This window comes from Marmota flaviventris, chromosome 16, assembly GCF_047511675.1.
Source record: "Marmota flaviventris isolate mMarFla1 chromosome 16, mMarFla1.hap1, whole genome shotgun sequence".
Lineage (NCBI taxonomy): Eukaryota > Metazoa > Chordata > Mammalia > Rodentia > Sciuridae > Marmota > Marmota flaviventris.
This window is the reverse complement of record NC_092513.1, coordinates 27,406,437-27,427,698: the sequence shown is the minus strand read 5'-3', so window position 1 is coordinate 27,427,698 and position 21,262 is coordinate 27,406,437. Positions and strand designations below refer to the sequence as shown.

The window sequence follows — 21,262 nt, the reverse complement described above, 5'->3', positions numbered from 1 at the left end:
TATATGTGGTGCGGAGAATTGAACCCAGTGCCTCGCCCTTGCTAGGCAAGTGCTCTGCCACTGAGCCACAGCCCCCCAGACTGAGCAATTTAAAGAGACCATAAGCAATTTAACAAAACTCAAAGTAAAAAGGGCTAGGGATGCCACTCAGTGGTTAAATGCCCCTAGGTTAAGTCCTCAGTACCAAAAATAAAAAATTAAACACACACACACATACAGTATACAGGCAGGTGTGGTAGCACATGTCTATAATCCCAGCATTCAGGAGGCTGAGGTAGGAGGATTGCAAATTCAAGGCCAGCCTGGACAACATAGCAAGACCCTGTCTTAAAGTAAAAAAAAAAAAAAAAAGTACTTTGAGGGAGGGGGAATGTAAAACAAAATTTCAGGGATATGTTTTGTAAAAAAATAAATAAGGTCAAAGAACATAAAGATCATTTTCTCCATACATAGTGGTTGCACCAACTTAGTTTATTGAAATTTGCTTAGTTTACTGAAATTTAGCAATAAATTTCAACTTAGTTTACTGAAATTTGCTTAGTTTACTGAGCACAGTTGTATTTGAAACAGAGGTCATAAAATATGGTATTGGCTAGCTAGTAAGATTCCTTTGAAAATAAAGACTTAATCATTTAAAATAGGCATAAAATTGATCTAGGAGATAGTTGGTGATAAGTCTGACCCACAATTTCACATTAAATCGAGTATCACAGAAAGTTGATTACACAGACCTTTGAGCTCTCTGCACTTCATAATAACACAGTACACACTATAGGAGGTTGTTAGCAGCAGTATGAAGATTGAAATTCCTAATTACAACCAGAACACTTTGGTCAGGTCTAACTCTATTACCTAATCTTGGTTGTCATTTAATCCACTTGTGGGTGTTTTAATGTGAAAATGGATAAAATAATTTGTGTCTACCTATTTTACAGAGTTCCTGTAAGTGAAAAAAAAATATATAAAAATGTACAGAAAATTAAAAATCGCTATATAAAGAACTTCTCATAGTGTTAAATACAGTGTTATGGGTTGTACCTGAAGATTAGACCACAGAGGGCAGAGAGAACAGGGAGGTGTGGCAAGGAGGGGAGGCTGCAGAGGTGAAGCCCTGACAAGCCTAGTCCAAGGACTCCACGGCCTGGAGTCGGAATAAAAACCACAACTCCCAGAAATCCTCGCTCTGATGAGGGGCGGGGACAACAGCGTGTGGGCGGGGCCCTCAGAGGGAGCGTTTCTCCCGCGAGGAGTGGCGCGTGAAGTGGCGGGAGGCGCTGTGATGGAGGCGAGGGAGGAAAAAGAAGCCCAGGTGATGGGACGGGAGCGGGATTTTGCGGTTTCCTGGAAACTTCATCTTTGACACATCCACGCCGCCTACGGATGTCCTGTGCACGCCCTGTCTACTTTTTCTCTCCCAAACTCTAAACCGCCTTCCCAATCTGCGAGCACTAGTCTGTTGAGACCCCTTGGAAAGGCGTTTCCTTTCTCCGGCCTTCCCTTTTGCTGGGATCCAGCCACCTCTCAAACCCCCTCCGGGAGGACTGGAGTGCGACTTCTGAGCCCAAACCCACCTTCCAGCCAAGCCTTGAGGTTCTTTGCTGCTTCCTACTAGAGTTTTTCCTCTAGAGCTGCATCCCGACCCTCGATTCACCTGACACTGCGGGGTTTATGGTGTGTGGGCAAAGGCATGTTTTCAGACCCTGCGTGTGTATACTCGTGCGTTTGCACCGCTTACCAAGCTTTAAGTTTTCAAAGTGAGGCGGCATGAATTTTTATTTGGTCATTTGGCCTCTCCCCCAGCCCTCACTGGGGATTGAACCCAAGGGCACTTTTCCCTGAACTACATCCTAAGAACTTTTTATTTTTCTTTTGAGACAGAGCCTCCCTAAGTTCCTGAGGCTGACCTTAAAGTTGTGATCCACCTGCCCCAGCCCGCCGAGTCGCAGTGTTTACCGACAAGCGCCACCGCACCACGCTCATTTTGACTTTTGTACCATTTTTCAATGTGCTTGCTTGCTTTTTATATCCTGCCATCTAATATATCCCCCCAAAGACAAATTGGGATGTGAAGTAGGATGCCGGAATAGGCTTAGCGTTTAGTTTGCTTTTGAGTACTTCGTCATAGTCGCATCGTGCCATTACAACAAACAAGGCTTTTAATATTTGCCTCCTTTTAATGGTTAGGTCGCTGCGTGGTTAAAAAAAATATTTGGAGATCATCCTATTCCACAGTATGAGGTGAACCCACGGACCACAGAGATTTTATATCACCTTTCAGAACGCAACAAGGTCCGGGACAGGGACGTCCACCTGGTAATAGAGGACTTGAAACAGAAAGCAAGCGAATATGAATCTGAAGGTGAGATTAAGTCTAGAATTATGAAAGAGATAATAGAAGTAACCAAATTTTTTATAACACGAAAGTATTCAAGATTAGTATATACTTGTTTTGATCCTTTATTTTATGCAGAATTGTCTTCCACTGTTATAATGTTCCAGGAGTAACTTTCCAAATCACAAATTTTATTGTAGTAAATGTTCTATTGGTACTCTAATAGAAAAATAGGTAAGCCCTAAAAAAATAAGAGTCTAAAAGTATAAGCCTCATATATAAGATGCCTTGTATTTTTTTCCTTAAATATTTGTTTAGTCTATTTCCAGCCCCCATGCCTTAGTCATAAGGAATTTTTAGGACACCTGAGGTGGCAGCCATGAAGTGGGAAACTTAGACATATCACCTTATGGCTATGTATCAGGGAATCACATTAGAATTTTCTGTTGGATGTGTTACATGAAAAAGTACAGCCCGGCACGACAGCACACACTTGTAATCCCAGGGGCTTGGGAGGCTGAAACAGGAGGATCCCAAGTTCAAAGCCAGCTTCAGCAAAAGTGAGGCACTAAGCAACTTAGTGTTTAAGCAACGCTGTCTCTAAATAAAATACAAAATAGGGCTGGGAATGTGGCTCAGTGGTTGAGTGCCCCTGGTCAAATCCCTGATACCCCATCCCCCCCCAAAAAAAAAAAAACAATAAATGAAAAAGTACATTCCAGATACTCATTTTTTCATAATATAAACCACTAAAGATTAATAAAAGTCTTTTTAGATATGGAACTATACCAAAGAGAAAGGAAATGAAACTTACATTTACCCTATATTTAACCAAGTAGATGGCACTGTTAGATAGGTTTTGAACATAGTGCAATTTATACTTAGTTCTATTGCATGTGTACTTTCTTCCAATTTTTCTTACTAAAATTAACATAGTTGATTTTGTAATCACAGAGACTCAGTAGACTGGGGCAGGAGGATCACAAGTTCAAGGCCCTGAGCAATTTAGGGAGATGCTGTCTTATAAAATCAAAAAAGCAGGGCTAGGGTTGTGGCTCAGTGGTAGAGCAATTGGAACAATTGCCTTGCACACGTGAGGCACTGGGTTCGATCCTCAGCACCACATAAAATAAATAAATAAAACAAAACAAAATAATTTTTAAAAGCTAGGGATGTAACTTAGTGATAAAGTACCCCTGGATTCAATCCCCAATACCAAAAATATAAAATTAAATTAACATTTAGCGTGAGTCTTTGTTTTGATGTACTGTTTTAACACACGTAGAGTCTAGAACCACCCCCACAATCAGGATACAGAACAATTCCATTGCTCCCATGTACTGCTGCTTTGGATTCAGATTCTTCTGTACATGTTCTTCTAAAATTGTTCTATTTTTAAATAATTATTTTTGTAGTTATTAAAATACAACATAGAAGAAGGGCTTTGAGTCCAGGATAATTTCATTTTGTAGGAGCCTTCTTTTTGTCTATAGCCTATAACTAAAACTTTAAGAATTTTCAAAGTAGGGTTATTTTTCTGACTTAAACCTTTCGGAGTGACATATTTTGGGGGTTCGGAGATTGAACTCAGAGGCACTTGACCACGGAGCCACATCCCCAGCCCCCAGCCTTATTTTGTATTTTACTTAGAGACAGGGTCTCACTGAGTTGCTTAGCACCTTGCTCTTGCTGAGGCTGGCTTTGAACTCTGATCCTCCTGAGCCACTGAGATTGCAGGCATGTACCACCGCGCCTGGCCAGAGTGACACTGTTTTGTGGTCCTAGGGATTAAAACCAGAGCCTCATGCACACTAAGCAAGTACTCCACCACTGAGATAGACCCCAGGCTCTTGCCTTCATTTTCATAAAGTAGTTTTGCTAGATGTGGGATACTTGGTTGACAGTTATTTTCTTGAGCACTTTGCATATGTTTTCCCATGTATGGTCCCTGTTGTTGGCTGTTAGTCTATTGTAAGGTTTTCTTGTAAGTAACAAGTAGTTTTTCTTTTGTTTCTTTTAAGATTTTTCTGCTTGTGTTTTACGTTCAACATTTTATTCTAATGTCTATTTGTGAATCTCTTTGTTGGGCTTCCTGACTGTATAAGTTATTCTTTTTTTAGTAAATGTGATAAATTTTTAGGTATTATTTCTTATTACATTTTTTCAACTTTCTTTTTATTTTTTCTTTTTCTTTTTTTATTTTTCTAGTAATGGGGATTGAGCCCAGGAACATTCTACCACTGAGCTACATATCCAACTCTTTTTATTTATTTTTTAATTTTTTTGAAACAGGGACTTACTAAGTTACCCAGGCTGGCCTCAAATTTGTGATCCTCCTGCCTATGTCTTCTGAATCCCTGGGATTACAGGCATGTACCTGGCAAATTCATTCATTTTTTTTCCTTCTGCTATGTTCAATCCAATGTTAATCCTCTCTGGTGATTTATTTTTAAATTTTTTGGTATTGTTGGGGATCAGATCCAGGACCTCACGTATGCTGGGCAATCACTTCACCACTGACATACATACCCAGCCCCCTCTAGCGAATTTTTTTGGTTCAATTATTATACTCATTAATTTCAAGTTTCTATTTAGTTCTTTTTAAAAAAAAAAAAAAAAACTATTTTAGCTCTTTATTGATGCTCTCTATTTGATCCAACATTGTCACCTGACCTTTCTTTACTTTTTAAATTGGCATCATTTAGTTCTGTGAACTTGCTTATTTTGGAGATTTTGAGGTCTCCTGATAAGTGTAATGGACTCCCAGGCAGTTTCTGTTGCTTGCTTTTTTTTTTTTTTTTTTTTTTGGTATGAGGGATTGAATCCAAAGGTACTTTACACTGAGACATATATTTAGCCCTTTTTATTTTTTTATTTTGAGACAGAATCTTGCTAAGTTGCTTAGAGCCTCACTAAGTTACTGAGGCTGGCCCTGAACTTATGGTCTTCCTTTGTCAGCCTCCCAAGTCACTGGGATTACATGCATGTGCCGCCATGCCTGACCTTTGCTTACTTTTTTTTTCCTTCCTTCAGTTTATGGGTCATATGTTCATGTTCTTTCTATCCCTCATTGTTTTTTTTTTTGTTGTTGTTGTTGTTGTTTTTGTTATTGTTGTTGTTGTTTTTTGGCAGTGCTGGGGTTTGAACCCAGGGCCTCACACATGCTAGGCAAAGACTCTACCACTGAGCTACATACATCCCCATCCTCCACACTCATAGTTTTTGTTGGAAACTAGACATTTTAGATAATATGTTATAGCAATGCTGGGTTCTATTCTCCCTTTCCCTTCCTGTTATTGTTATTTTTTTTTTATTTGTTCAGTGGCTGGCTGGATTGTTGTAGTGAAGTCTCATTACCTTCAACAGTGTTAAGCTTCTGATGATGCTCCTCAGGGACACATGTGCTTCAATATGCCCAGTCACCCTAGGATGATGGTAGTTTTGGTGGGGTTCTGTTCCTTTCTCTCACTGACCATCCAGCTGTGAAATTCCACAAATTGATAGCTGACAGTTGTTTTCAACAATGCCTCAAGGCATAAGTTGCTGTACAAACTAATCAAATTCTTACTCCTTCAAAGGAATAGTTTTTTTTTTTCTGTTTTGCAAATAACTGTAAATATTTATTTATTTTTAATTATTCAGAATAGTTTCTATATGTCTGGTGCTGCTGGGAGTACTTTTAAAGATTGAACATTAGCTTCCACAAGAAGTACAAAAAAAAAAAGTAGATAAATGCCAGTTATCCTAAAACATGAAATGTTCTATAACTCAGGGATATCACAAAGGGAAAAAAGGAATACCTCTGTCAGTTTGTCACATGAGAGATTTCACAGTAGCGGGAATGCATACAATACAATCTATAAAATAATTAAGAGGTACAACCAGGAGGATAATTTATAGATGTTGATATCTACAATCAGCTGCCTGTATGTACAGGAGTTACACTCTTTATTTTGGTTGGACCTCATCCAATCAGTGAAAGGTCTTATGAGCAAAACCAGAATTCCCTGAGGAAGACAGTCTGCCTTTGTATTACACCATCAGAAGCCTGCTGCTGGCTTTCCTACATATATCCTAGTAAAGCCTAGTAATTCTGTTTCTCTGGGAAAAATTTATTGGTACATCGCCACTACTAAATATTTGGCATAGGAATAGTTTTTGCGGTCCATTGGATAGTTGTTCTAACTCCAGCATGGCTCCTAGATATATTATTCCTTTGTTCTCTTCTATAAACTCACTGGCCTGACTGTGCTCCCAATTGCCTTTTACCGCAGTTTCTGCCATTTTTGAGAATGCACTTAGGCTTGAACTTCTCCATGCTCTGTTGCAAATGAAGTTAGTTCTTTTAGGAAGAGATGGTGAACTATCCATTTTATGACTTGCTTCTCCCCGCAACCCCTCCATCCAAGCAAAACCTCTGAGCCAGGGCTCTGGGTCTGGGAGTAGAGCAATGGCAAGCTTCTGAGTGGCACCTCTACTGTGGATGCTGAGTGGTGGGGAAGTGTGGCAGTCTTAGGTCATCTTGCCTTGCCTCTCTTGAAGTGGAATCTCTGCCTCACTAGCTGCTGCAGGAGCCACTGGGGCCCTAGTATTCTCATTATACCTCATCCAAGATTGAACTACTATGCCAAAAGCAATGACAAGTCATCTGGGACTTGGTCTTAGCAACAGTGGCTACAACAAGATCCAAAATGTTGTAGTCCTGCTCCCACTAGGAAGAAAGCCCTGAAGCTAGGAGTTAGGAGCAAAGGGAGCCCTGTGCTCTTGACTGCAGCAGTCCCCAATGGAGTCCCCACCTCATTAAACTAGAAGGAAGGAGAGAGGGAGTAGTCTTGACCTTCCTTACTGAATTTGCATAGATATTTTCTTGAGTAGATGCTTTTTCTTTTGCTTAGTTTTTTTTTTAGGACTATTTCCAGTGTCTTAGTGGTTGTTTGTTTTTTATAATTTTCACTGGAAAACAGGCCAGCAACAGTTCATGATTCATGATGGAAATCATCTCTTGGTCAATTGTTTTTGAGTAAGGATGACAGTATAATTCGATAAAGGAAAGAATAGTCTTTTCCACAAATGGTGCTGGGACAACTGGATGGCCACATGTATAAGAATTAAGTTGGAGCCTACCTCATGCCATTCATAAGGATTAACTCAAGCTGGGCAAGGGGTGCATACCTATAATCCTAATGACTCCAGAGACTGAAGCAGGAGAATTACAAATACAAGGCCAGCATTAGCAACTTAGTGAGTTCCTGTCTCAAAATAAAAATAGAAAAGGGCTGGTAGAGCACCCCTTGGTTAAATCCCCACCCCCCAAAAAAGAGAGAAAGTGAGAGAGAGAAAGAATGAAAAAAAGTTAGTTGACAGAATGGGAAAAAAAAAATTTGTAAATCATATATCTGATACACATGTAGTTATACCTACAACATACAAAGAACTTTTCTGATTTAATAATAGGACAAGTGACACATTTTTAAAATGCAAAAGGAATATGACTAGACATTTCTTCCAAGAAGATTTACAAATGGCTAATAAGCAGCATCAATAACCACTGAGGAATACAAATCAAAACTACAATGCTATCTAGTACCCAATAGGTCAGCTGTAATCAAAAAGATATAATAACATTTGGGGAAGATGTGAAGAGTTTGGAAACCTCATTTATTTCTGTTGAGAATGTAAAAGCATGATCATTTGGGAATGCATTCCAGTAATTCCTCAGATGGCTAAATATAGAGTTACTTTACAACCAGTAATTTAACTCTTAAGGTATATACCAAAAAATATGGACATGTATGTTCATATCAAAACCTATAAATCATTGTACTCTATATGTGTAATAAGAACTGTAATGCATTCTGCAGTCATGTATTTAAAAAAATAAAACCAATAAAAATAAAAAAAATCACATATATCCATATTTATAGCAGAATTTTTCATTTTTTCAAATGTCCATGAAAGAATGAATGGATGAACAAAATGTGATCTGTTCATACAACAGAGAGTATTCTCTCTGTATGCTGGAACATTATTTAGCCACAAAAGAGAATGAACATGCTGATACATGCTGTAATATGAATGAACCTTGAAACCATTATGCTGTCACAAAGGACCACATATTTTATGATACCATTTATATGAAATGTCCAAAATAAACAGATGAATAGAGACATAAAGTGGCTGCTAGGGATTTGTGGTTTAGGAGATTGAAAAGTTGTGACTAAGAGATATGTGGTTTATTTTAGGGGGTGACAAAAATGTTCTAGAATAGATATGTTGACAGGTGTACAATTCAATATACTAAAATCCATCAAATTGTATACTTTAAGTGGGTAGATTGTATGGTATGACTTGTACTATAATATAGATGTTAAAGGTTTAAGAAAATAATAAAGACAAAATATCTTAGTCATCATGAAATTATCTTTCAGCTAAGCATCTTCAAGACCTTCTCATGGAGAGTGTGAATTTTTCCCCTGCCAATCTGTCTAGCACTGGTTCCAGGTATCTGAATGCTTTGGTTGACAGTGCAGTGGCCCTTGAAACAAAGGACACCTCACTAGCAAGGTAATTATGACAGTTTTAATTTTTGTAGTCATTTTGTAACGTCTTGACCCATAGACTTTTTGTTTCTCAAGGTAATTCTGTATAGAAAATTAACAATAAATACAAAAACCATTTTAATTAACTCCTTATTTTTTCTAGTAAGAAAGATTAGTTAAGATGAATTTGATACTGGTTAATTTTTGGTGCTTTCTTCTTTTAGGATTAGGTTGTGAAGGTGGGCTCACATGTATTTGGAGAAGGATTGGGTATCACATTGTTCCCTATAAACACTAAGAAAAGCTGTCACAAGGCTAAATTATCTGGTTAGGCATGGTAAATTTTGTTTTATCTGTACAACACTAGGGATTTAACCCAAGGCCTCACACGTGCTATGTAAGCGCTTTACTACTGAGTTACATCCCCAGCCCCAGTATGGTAAATCTTGATCATGTACCTATAATTCTATTGAGTAAAGTAGGATAGAGACCTTCATTCTTTGTGACAGTTGCCTGTATATGTATACCTATACATGATTCTTTAAGAACCTTAAGAGGAAACTGAGACTTGGGAGGAGTGGGCTAATAGTTTCTCCAAACTAGTAAATAGCAAATTGGGATCCTAACCCAGTCTCCAAAGTTCATCTGACTATCACTGGTGGTCATTTCTTAGCTAGGACTACCATTATAACTTATCATAATCAGAGAACTACACAATTGTTCTGTTTAATTACCAATATTAAAGCTTGGAATTTCTATATACTCAGAGCAGCATTTTCGGTATAAGAACATGTAGGCCAAACAGCAGAGTTTTAAAAGACAAATGGAATTTTTGCCAGCTGAAGAATTTAAAAGACAAATGGAATTTTTTGCAAGCTATTTCTATTCTAGCAATGGAAATAGCTTGCAAAAAAATGCGTATGAAACAATTTGATTATATCAGAACCTACATAGAGATAAGATCATTTTTAATAATAAATACTTATTATCATTATTGTCTTCAACTCAGGTATGTAACCAGATTCTTCTTTTAGTTTTATCCCTGCAGTGAATGATTTGACCTCTGATCTTTTTCGTACCAAATCCAAAAATGAAGAGATAAAGCTTGAATTGGGAAAACTTGAAAAAAATCTAACTGCAACTTTAGTATTAGAAAAATGTCTACAAGAGTAAGTAATTGAGTTGAATGTGTTGACAATTTTGATTATAAAGACGTAATAACATTATGAGACTTAGTTTTGACAGTAGGTATGATTTTCAAAACTACATGAGAAGCCAGACCTTTTGGAACATGCCTGTAATATGCAACTCTGGAGCCTGAGGTAGGAGGATCTCAAGTTCAAAGCCAGCCTCAGCAGTTTATTGAGGCCCTAAGCAACTTAGCAAGATGCTGTCTCAAAATCAAAAATAAAAAGGGCTGGGGATGTGACTCAGTGGTGAAGTGTACTGCTTCTCCAGGACCAAAAAAACTACATAAGAAAATGGGGTCCATAAAACTTTTTTTTTTTTTTTTTTTTTGTAGAAAATGACTTTAATGGAGGTGGGGAATGGTCAAGTACAAATGTTTACCTTTTACTTTATATAATTTATTACCTTTGTTTTTGTTTTAGAAATAATGTGGGTTTTATAATTTTCAAATGTACTTTTTTTTTTTTTCCTTTCGGTACTGCATATTGAACCCTGGGATGCTCTACCACTGAGCTATGTCCCAGCCCTTTTTAAAATATCATTTATGGGCTGGGGATGTGGCTCGCCTGGCAGGCGTGCGGCCTGGGTTCGATCCTCAGCACCACATACAAACAAAGATGTTGTGTCCGCCGAAAACTAAAAAATAAATATTAAAAAAAATAATAAAATATTATTTATTTTGAGACAGACTCTTGCTAAGTTTCCCAGGCTGTCATTGAACTTTCAGTCTTCCTGCCTCAGCCTTCTAAATCACTAGGATAACAGGCTTACGCCACCACATCTAACTGTATGTGTTTTTGTTTTTTTGAAATTTCCAAACTAACATAAAACTTAAATACCTTGTATTTTGCTGAGCTTTTTTACTATAACCCTGATATTCCTCTTTGATGCTGTGGTCCTTCTTTAGGTCCTTGTTGCCCAAGAGATTTGGGCCAGTGATAGAGATTATATAAACACAGAAGTAATTGGTAGTATATAAAAGTACTCAAATATTGACAATTCATGCAAGACACTGTGTCATTGTCACATTTAGTATAGAGACCTTTGGAACCTTGTGTTTCAAATGGGCTTTAGGATGTGTGTGTGTGTGTGTGTGTGCATTTTTTTGTTTTAATGATCCCCTGCTTTCAGTGTAATAGTTAAAATATTGAGTGATGATCCAGGTCCAGAGAAAGGGGTACACTGGCCCCAGTAACCTTGGCACCTAGGGTTAGCTACTTTGCCAGGGCTCTTAGTTTGGAAATCTACATTGTTAATTTCTGGTTGACAGTTTTCTGGGTTCTAGAGAACATTTGGTAAGCACCTATCATAACTGTCCAATGTTAACTGTAGACAGATTTTTACTGTCAAGCAATAAGGGCTGGAGTTGTGGCTCAGTGGTAGAGCGCTTGCCTGGCATGTGTGAGGCCCTGGGTTCAATCCTCAGCACCACATATAAATAAATAAATAAAATAAAAGATGTATTGACAGAATTAAAAAAAAAAAGATTAAGCAACAAGATAAAGGATTAAAAATGGAAATGTAACTGGGTTCATTTGATTCTAAGATTTTGATCATCCTCCCCACAAAAAAAGTGGGTAAAACAGAATTGTCCAGTAGTCATGGAAGAAAGATTGGTGATAAGAATTTGAGCCTGAAACTGAAGAGAGTACGCCTCTTTACAGGAACCAGACCAGCATCCCCTGACAAAAGAACACTTAGGAGCAGCCTGTGGGGAGTGGAGATTTGCCCTCCCCGCACTGAGCCTGAGGTCCCAGAACACAATATTGACTTTAGGATTTATTGTCACTTTTTCTCTTTTTCTTTGTGTATATCTATGTTACTAGGGATTGAACTCAGGGGCATTCTCCCACTGAAACAAATCCATGGCCCTTTTTTATTTTTATTTTAGAAGCAGAGTCTCCTTAGGTTTTTGATGTGGCCCCAAACTTTCACTCCTCCTGCCTCAGCCACTCAGTAGCATGTAACACCATAGCAGCTATTCAGTCATTTTCTTGAGTAGCAGATTACTATCTCCAAGAATAATTAATATAAATTAATCTTAAAATTATTTTGTATTCTCTGCAAAAAATCCCAGATGGCGGCATGGTGAGGAAAGTGACCTGAAAGAATGTATGGTAGTCTGGGACATGAGATTTATGGTAGAGGATCCAGCAAGTAGGCTATCTATTATTGGCTAAGCCAGTATTGAATCCAAAAAGTTTTTGTTTGTTTGTTTTAATAATTATTTCATTGAGGGTGAGGAGAAAAAAATGCTTTTAATTTTGCTTTTGAAAAAGGGATCTCAAGAAGGCAGAACTGCATCTGTCTACTGAAAGGGCCAAAGTTGACAATCGTCTTCAGAACATGGACTTCCTAAAAGCCAAGTCAGAGGAGTTCAGATTTGGAATCAAAGCTGCAGAGGTTTGTGTGAAGAACCAAATATAGCTAGCTCTCTTTGACCTTCAGCCTTACAACTAGGCAATATTATTAGTCAGTTTTTATGGATGAGGGAAATACAGAGAAGAGAGGTAACTTGCCCAACGTTGCATAATTACTTAGCAGCAGATCCAGATTCAAAGTCAGGCATTCAAACCCTGAAGCTCACAGGCCTTTAAACCCTATATCCATTTTGTCACAGTTATCACTGTGGAAAAGATTTACGTGTAACATAGAAGACTCAGATGCATGTATAATTTTTCATCTGTGATGTATAGCTCCTCTTCACTGTATTATGTATTAAAAATACTCCATGATGGTCACTTTCAAAATAATTTTCTTACCAAATACCTTCTTTTGTAACTGTAGGAACAGCTTTCAGCTAGGGGCATGGATGCATCCCTGTCTCATCAGTCACTACTAGCACTGTCAGAGGTGAGTTTATTGTCTTAGTCTGCTGCTGCAACAGAATGCCACAGACTGGGTAATTTATAAGTAATAGAAACTTATCTAGGGGCTGAGAAATGTAAGATCAGAGAGGGCAACCTCTGGTGAAGGCCTTCTACTGGCAGAAGGGCAAGCCAGCAGGAGTCAGAGAAATCAGCTGAGCTCATCCTTCTCATCGGGAACGCACTCCTGCCATAATGACTTTATTCCCTCACATGATCATGGCCTAATTACTTCTAAAGTTTCCACCTCTTGATATTGTTATAATGGCAGTTAGATTTCAACATAAGTTTTGGAGGGATCATTCAAACCACATCATTTATTTATTTATTTTATATTACTTACTTACTTGTTTTTAAGACATGTTGCTCAGGCTGCTATTGAACTCTTGGAGTCCATCAGTCCTGCCTCAACCTTCTGAGTAGCTGGGATTATAGATGTGTTAGCAGGCCCAGCTCCTAGCATTTTATGTGTGTGTGGTACTGAGGATTGAACCCCTGGGCTTCCACATTTATAGCAAGTATTATACTGCTGACCCCTAAGTCTTCTTCAAAATTTTTAAAATTTCGACTCAGACTTTTTCTAACTTGTTCAGATGATCTTTAACTTTGTAAACCTCTTACCTTAGCCTCCTGAGGGGGTGGGATTACAGGCCTGAGTTACTATGCCCAATTCCTTGGAATCTAAAGTTGACAACTCATAAATATGTATTTGAGACTCTAGTTGTTCCTTTACATTATGATTTTTCTTAATTACATTCTTTTGTGTTTCTAGGCAGCATACTAAAGTCCTATTCTTAATAAAGGGGAGTAGAGTAGAACTTTCCTATATTAAGCATCTTGTAAGTATTGTTTCCATTGGAAGTGAGTTTATCTATTCCAAGCTATTTGGTAACTTTATTTAAAATATCCGTAGATTGGAGGTGTAGCTCAGTTATAGAGCACTTGCTTAGCATGTACAAGGTCCTGGGTTTGATGTCCATCACCACAAAATAAATAAATAGAATATCCCAGTGTTAATGTTTTATCACGTTTTATTTCAGAAAAGGGCAGTTTTGCCAGGAGTGATGGTATAGGCCTAATAATCCCAGGTACTTGGGAGGCTGAGACAGGAGGATGACAATTTGAGGCTAACCCCACCAAGTTAGCAAGACCCTGTTTCTATATGGAAAAAAAAAAAAAAAAAGAACAAGTATATAGTTCAGTGGTAGAACACCAAGGGTTCAATCCCCAGTACCAGAGAATTTATTTGCAATGTGAATACCTGGGTTTCACTGTGACTGTGTTATTTCACTCTCAGAAATTGGCAGAACTAAAACGACAGACTGTACCTTTGAAGAAAAAGTTGGAGTCTTATTTAGATTTAATGCCGGTAAGTGTGTGTGTGTGTGTGTGTGTGTGTGTGTGTGTGTGTATTAAGTGCTTTTCTTTAACATTCTTCAAAGGCACTGAATGGGGAGTTTTGCTTTTGATGTTACCACTAGTGGCACCTGCAGATGACCCATGTTGTAGGCAAAAGGGGAGAGATGAGGGTTGTGATGTCTGGCCAGGGGCCGGACCGTGGGCCTCTTAGAAACAGTGGAGGAAAGACGCAGGGAGGGTGGAAAGGGGCATGTTCTCCGGGGTTCTGACTGGCAGGAGTCATAGAGTAGCACCCTAGCTGTGTGGAGGGTCCCTCCAAAGGGAAAGGAGCTGTGAAGAGGGTTTCCTCTTGGGTCATAGAACAGAGGGACCACAAAAAGGATGCAGGTGACTGACTGTAGAGATGAACACAGTGTGTGGAGGGGTGGTAGAGATGAGGAAAGATACAGAGAAACCATAGCAGCAAGGACTATGTGGAGGGGTTACAGAGGTGAAGTGGGGGGAGAGAGAAACTGTTAAGGACCCTAGAGGTAGGAGAGCCTTTATAGAGGGACATGGAGGTGAAAGGTCATGTAGGTGAACAGATATGAAGTGGCAATGTAAAAAGGGTGAGGAAGATTCAGGGGGGTGTTTATGACAAGTTTTATGGGAGACAGAAGTCAACTACAATGACCTCTGTGGAGTGTTCCTTAGGGTTTGTCCTAATGAAGGCACCCAAACCAGGCATTTAAAGCTTTTCAAGTATTGACTTCCTACTCCGCTAGGAATATGGGTCCTCCTCTGAGGTGCATATCCCCTCTGATCTTGCTGCCCCTGCATGGGGAGTGGATGAGTTGGAGGGGTTTACCCTGAAGTTTGTCCCAGGTTCTCCTTGTCGCAAGTACAGGAAGGAAGGTCTCCCAGTCTTAGAGGTACTAGTGTTCCCTGTAGCTACAACCAAAATCCATCAATATTTGCAGGCATGTGGAATCCTCTTACAAGATGGCTACGGTTGCCTTTGAGCACCAAGCCCCTTTATGGGGTTGTCAGAGTTCAAAGATCAGACTGGTGTTGTCACTTCCTTCAGTCTCTTCATTAACAGGACCACAGGCTGCCTTCTCTGAATGACTGGAGCCAACCAGAGGGGAGCTGGGAAGACTTCTAGGCCAGCATTGAGGGACGAGAGTTGGGGCCAGAGGGGAGGTGAGGCCCCAGAAGCTAAGGATAGTAAGGAGGCCCGGAGTATCTGGGACCAAGCAATACCCCTCTGGGAGCTTCCTGACACAGTGAAAGCCCAGATGGCTCTTGTGATGTTTGGCCTTACCAAAGTGAGTCTTTGACCTGCTTGCAGCCTGGTCTTTCCTTGGTTCTACCATCAGGATTTAGAATTACAAGGCCTGAAGCTTCTGGGGGCTGAAGGCCAAGGAGATGGAATGTTCTATATGAAGATCACTATTCCCTGGCCTGGTGCTTCCCATGACCTGTTGGTACCACCAATCAGCTATCAGGATGTTTCGATGGTCCTGTCCAGTCATGAGCTGGACAGCCTGGCCTTGAACTAGTCTACGGGACTTCCTGCCCTTACTCTCCCCACAGGAACTGTCTTCTTACCCCCTGCCTTATTATCTTACCTTGAACAGTTCCAACAGGTCCTCTTCTGGCTAGGGGATAACCTTTAGTCCTGGGAAACTGCCAAGTGTTTGCCTGAAAACTGAACCCCATGTGTTGCTCCTTGGTGCATCCTGGAGACTAATAGCCCCATCCCTCAAGGCCATGAATTAAGGCTTAAATTTCTCGTATTCTTCATACTGCCCTGCCTCCCTGGCACAAACCTATTGTGTCCTTCTGGAAGTTTCAGGAAGAGATGCTAGGAGAACTGTCAAATGTAGAGTAAGCAGCTGGTATCTGCTAGAATCACTTCCCAGACTTCAATTATCTCTTAAAGGAGCACCGGAAAGGTGAGATGAGAGTCTTTACAGGGCCAACAGGCAATGGAAAGATGACATTTATCAGTGAGTATGCCCTGGACTTGTGTAACCAGGTGGTGAACACTATGGGGTAGCTTTGAGATCAGCCATGTGAGACTAGCCCAGGTCTTGCTGACCCAGTTTGCCTTGGAACAGCTGGAAGAACAACTGGACAAATATGAAGAGTGGGCCACCTGCTTTGAGGACCTGCCCCTCTATTTCATGACTTTCCACAGGCAACAGAGCATAATAGACACAATGCAACATGTGGTCTATGTCTGTGATATTTGTCATGTGGTCATCAACAACTTGCAGTTCATGATGAGTCACGAATAGCTGTCTACAGACAGAATTGCAGCTGAAGACTACATCCTTGGGGCCTTTCAGAAGTTTGCAACAGACAACAGCTGCCACGTGACACTGGTCACTCACTCCCGGAAGGAGGATGATGACAAGGAACTGCAGACAGCATCCATATTTGGCTTAGCCACAACAAGCCAAGAAGCAGACAGTGTCCTGATCTTGCAGGACAGGAAACTGGTAACTGGGCCAGGGAAACGGTATCTACGGGTGTCCAAGAACTCCTCTGATGAAGATGTTGGTGTCTTCCCACTCGATTTCAACAAGAGCTCTCTCACCTTCTCCGTCCCTTCAGAGAGCAAAGCCCTGCTCAAGAACAGCAAGGATGACAAAGGACTGGTGGCCAAAAAGCCCTCTTCTGGCAAAAAAGAGGCTATGCCCCAAAACTTTGAGAATTAACTCAGACCAGGGCCTCAATCCCTACCAGCCAGATACCTCTAAGCCTTTAAGTGAAGGCAGTCACTGAATGAGCAGTGAGTGACTTATTAAAATGAGCCCAATGGGATAGGCTGGGCCATAGGTGCTCTCTTGGCCCTCTGGTAGGACTTCTGTATCCTATAGTCCTGATCTATGGGCCCCTTTCAGCCTAGGGCAGGGTTTCCTAGTGAGGAATTACAGTGTAACTGCTATTTTCATGAACTTCTGTGTGCTAGGCTTTTCTCAAGGTCCTGAATATTTAGCACTGAAAAGAAAAATAAGGTCTCTGATTCCACAGAACCAGTGTTCTAGTTGAAGAAACAAAACAAGCAAAGAACAAATCAACTTAGTTTTAGTTAGTAAAAGTACTATAAAAAAAAGTAACATGATAGAGTGCTCATAGGCTAGTATAGATGAAGTGGTCTAGAAAGGTCGGCAGAGTGCATGTGAGCCAGGGCTTCAGGAACTAGGAGTGGATCACGTGAACATCTAGGGAGGGGGATCCAGGCAGAGAGAAAAGCACAGAGCCCTGAGATGGGAATGAGTGAGTCAAATCAAGGTAGTGAGGTCAGGCCCCCTGAACCTGGAGTGGGTTAAAAGACTTCTTGCTGAACTGAATCTAGATTTTCAGAGCCAAAGGGTGACATATGGGTACCAAGTCCTGTTGCTCCCTGCTTTGTAGAGCCAGGCACAAGGTGGCACCTGCTATAATTGATCCTGGGTGCTTAACTCTGTAATATCGGGGCCTCAAATTGAGATGGGAGCTTCTTCCTGCTTGATTGCTTGACCATTGAGCCATGATAGGGAGCTGTGAGCCCAGAGTGCCTGCCATGTGACACTGTTTCCATGGTGTGCTACTTCAGATGGACAGCTGGAGTTAGGACTTTTATGGTGCCTTTTCCAGTTTTAATGAAAATTTTTTTTATATTAAAAAAAAGGCACTGAATGGTCATGATAATAGAGGGTTTACACTTAAGGATTTAGAGTCATTGGTGAATTTCAGGGTTGTCTGTATGTTGGATATTTCTTCTGCTTTTTGGAAGGAATTGTTGTACATTCTGCCTGCGCCCCACCCACCACCCCACCATCTGAATTGAAGTATTATAACCTTTCCTCATTTTATTTTCCTTTAAAAGAATCCATCACTTGCTCAAGTGAAAATTGAAGAAGCAAAAAGAGAATTAGTAAGTACTTCCCACTTTTTTTCTTAAAATTTCTTTAAAAGAAATAAAACAAATGCCAGTATAACTAAACCCCCTTTCATACTCCTTCCTTTCCTCTTCCTAGGTAAACTGTAGTTCCAAAGTTGCTGTGTCATTCCCAAGCATCTATTCATTTTTTTTTTTTTTTTTTGGTGTGTATATGTGTGTATTTGTTTCCATAAAAATATACATATTGAGGCTGAGGCTGAAGCTCAGTGGTAGAGTGCTTGCCGTGCAGGTGTGAGGCCCTGGGTTTGATCCTCAGCATCACATAAAAATAAATAATAAAAAATAAAGATGTTATGTCCATCTACAACTAAAAAGAAATATTTAAAAAATATATACATAGTGGAATTTTATTTTTTTAATATTTTTAGCTATAGATGGAAATAATATCTTTATTTATTTTTTTATGTGGTGCTGGGAATTGAACCCAGTACCTCAAACATATTAGGCAAACACTGTACCACTGAGCTACAACCCCAGCCCACATTTTGTTTTTTAAAGTTTTATGAAGATTTTCCTAATGGAAGAAGATTGGTTGATGTAATACCCACCTATTGTTCCGGCCAAAGACATAAGAATTGAAAATGGGAAGACTTTTCCAAACTGTGGCTGGTGATGAGGTCCAGCTGCTTAAGAGTGTACAACTTAAAATAGGGTTAGAAGCCTGGCACATGCCTGCAATCCCAGTGTCTTTGGATGCTGAGACAGGAAGATCAAAAGTTCAAAGTCAGCCTCAGCAATTTAGTGGGGCCTTAGCAACCCAGTGAAACCTTGTCTCAAAATCAAAAATAAAAAGGGCTAGAGATGGGCTCCTCTGGTTAAGCACCCCTAGGTTCAATCTGCACTACCAGAAACAAAAAGTAAAAAGGTTCATTGGATTGGGATATAAAGTATCCTAAATATATAGAGGAAGCTGTAGGGGATAGTAAAAGTTACTTTTTGTTTCCTTGGGGGTTTTTTTTGTTTGTTTGTTTTTTGTTTTTTTTTTTAGTGGGTGGGGTACTAGGAATTGAACTCAGGGGCACTCGACCACTGAACCACATCCCAGTCCTTTTTTTTTTTTTTTTTGGTATGCTATTTAGAGACAGGGTCTCACTGAGTTACTTAGCACCTCGCTGTTGCTGAGGCTAGCTTTGAACTCACGATCCTCTTGTCTCAGCAACCCATTGGGATTATAGGTGGGCACCACCACACTCAACTGTTTCCTTGTGTTTTAAGTTCAAGAAAAATGATTATAAAACTGTGCTTTTTAGCCTGGTATGGTGGTATATGCATGTAATCCCAGCTACATGGAAGGCTGAGGCAGAATGATCACACATTTGAAGCCAGCTTCAGCAACCTAGTAAGAGCCTGTCTCAAAAAAAAATGAAAAGAAACAGCTGGGGATATAGCTCAGTGGTAAAGAGCCCCTGGGTTCAATCACCAGTGTCAAAAACAAAACAAAAAAACTGTGTTTTTTGATGAGGCCAATGCTTTAGGAAGACTGTTCTGTAACCATTTATAAGATGCATTGGAGGGAGAAAGATAATTGCAGAAAACAGTTGGCCCATTTAGGCCAGATGAGAAGCAGTGAGGAAAGTGCAATGAGATGGAGAAGAGGTTACGTGAGAGGCACTGCCGAGGAATGCTGCTGTGGGGGTAAAGGTCTGAAGAATCTAGACACATACCACTACACTAACCCATCTCTCTAAAGCCTTCTTCCCCACTTCAGGTGGGGAAGGAATCCGAAAACTAGGGCATGGAGGCTGGGAGGGAGAAGGGAAATGTAAAGGTAAGGGACTGGGAATATCTCAAAACATATTTGATATAATGATATTTTTCAAAAATGTATTTTAATATTTTTTTTGCTTCCTCTACTTTATTTTTTTTAAATATTTATTTTTTTAGTTTTAGGTGGACGTAATATCTTTATTATTTTCATATTTATGTGGTGCTAAGGATCGAACCAGTGCCTCATTCATGCTAGGCGAGCACTCTACCACTGAGCCACAACCCCAGCTTGCTTCCCCTACTTTAAATAAAGTAGAAGTTATAGCATCAGTCTTATATTTTTATTCATATTCTTTCTTTCTTTCTTTAGGATACCATTGAAGCAGAACTTACAAAGAAAGTAGACATGATGGAACTGTGACCAGAGCCAAATAAACATCTTTTTCCCTAACAAAGTAAATTGAATAGGACTTTAAAGATTTTTTTCCTTCCTGTCATTCCTTAATAACATAATTCCTGTATTCTTAAATAAAATAATAATGTCCTTATTAGTAGAATAATGGTTTCTGGTTATGCATAGTATTTTTGTGCCCAAACCCTGTTTTATATTAAAAAGCATTTTCTCTCAACTGTTGGTTCTGTGTGGTTGTGGTTGGCAGTTAGGAACCCTCCAGTAGCTCTGTTAGGAGAATATTGTGACAGCAGCCATACATGCACTCACTGGGTCAGCCAGAGTGAAAAGAAGGTTACACAATTCCAGTTATGCTTCGCCTACTGTCTTCCTTTTCCAGGGGTTTGCAGCTGTTCTTGCTGATCAGCTCACTTGCCTACCTCCAAATGTTAATAATATGTAGATAATATGTAGAATTTAGTTTATAAAGAAAAGTGACCTTTTGTGTCAGTGGTAGAAAAATGGACAATTCACCACTTGATGCTAGATCTGTACTTCATGTTTTATGTTAGGGTAATCCAAAGGATCAAAAATTTAGATATAAAAATTTTTAAAATAATGGTACTAGCCATGCTGGGCAAAGTGGTGCACACCTGTGATCTCAGTGGCTCAGGAAGCTGAGGTAGAAGGATCACAAGTTCAAAGCCAGCCTCAGCAACTTAGCAAGTCCCTAAGCAACTTAGCAAGACTCAGTCTCAAAATTTAAAATGTGTGTGTGTGTATGTGTGTGTGTGTGTGTGTATACACATACATATATATATGTAAAAGGCTGCCAGGTGAGGTGGTGCATGCCTGTAATCCCAGCAGCTCAGGAGGCTAAGGCAGGAGGATCAAAAGTTCAAAGCCAGCCTTAGCAACAGAGGGTTGCTAAACAACTGAGACCCT

General features: G+C 39.8%; 1 protein-coding gene and 1 pseudogene across 1 annotated transcript; both read left to right on the top strand.

Annotated features, from left to right (window-relative positions):
* Positions 1-1,240: 1,240 nt before the first annotated feature.
* On the top strand, positions 1,241-20,555 carry Haus1 (HAUS augmin like complex subunit 1). Its single transcript, XM_027935749.3, has 9 exons — positions 1,241-1,309; positions 2,185-2,359; positions 8,761-8,896; positions 9,906-10,040; positions 12,339-12,462; positions 12,847-12,912; positions 14,224-14,295; positions 18,145-18,192; positions 20,297-20,555. The coding sequence occupies exons 1-9, from the start codon at positions 1,280-1,282 to the stop codon at positions 20,345-20,347; spliced, it is 837 nt and encodes a 278-aa protein (XP_027791550.1). The 5' UTR covers positions 1,241-1,279; the 3' UTR covers positions 20,348-20,555.
* On the top strand, positions 14,316-18,138 carry LOC139702219 (twinkle mtDNA helicase pseudogene; annotated as a pseudogene).
* Positions 20,556-21,262: the final 707 nt, after the last annotated feature.

Excerpts from the sequence above, each read along its gene's own strand:
- Haus1 (XM_027935749.3), top strand. The coding sequence starts at position 1,280 with ATGGAGGCGAGGGAGGAAAAAGAAGCCCAG. Across the intron at positions 2,360-8,760 it reads AAGCGAATATGAATCTGAAG|CTAAGCATCTTCAAGACCTT; the intron begins GTGAGATTAAGT and ends ATTATCTTTCAG. Across the intron at positions 12,913-14,223 it reads CACTACTAGCACTGTCAGAG|AAATTGGCAGAACTAAAACG; the intron begins GTGAGTTTATTG and ends TTTCACTCTCAG.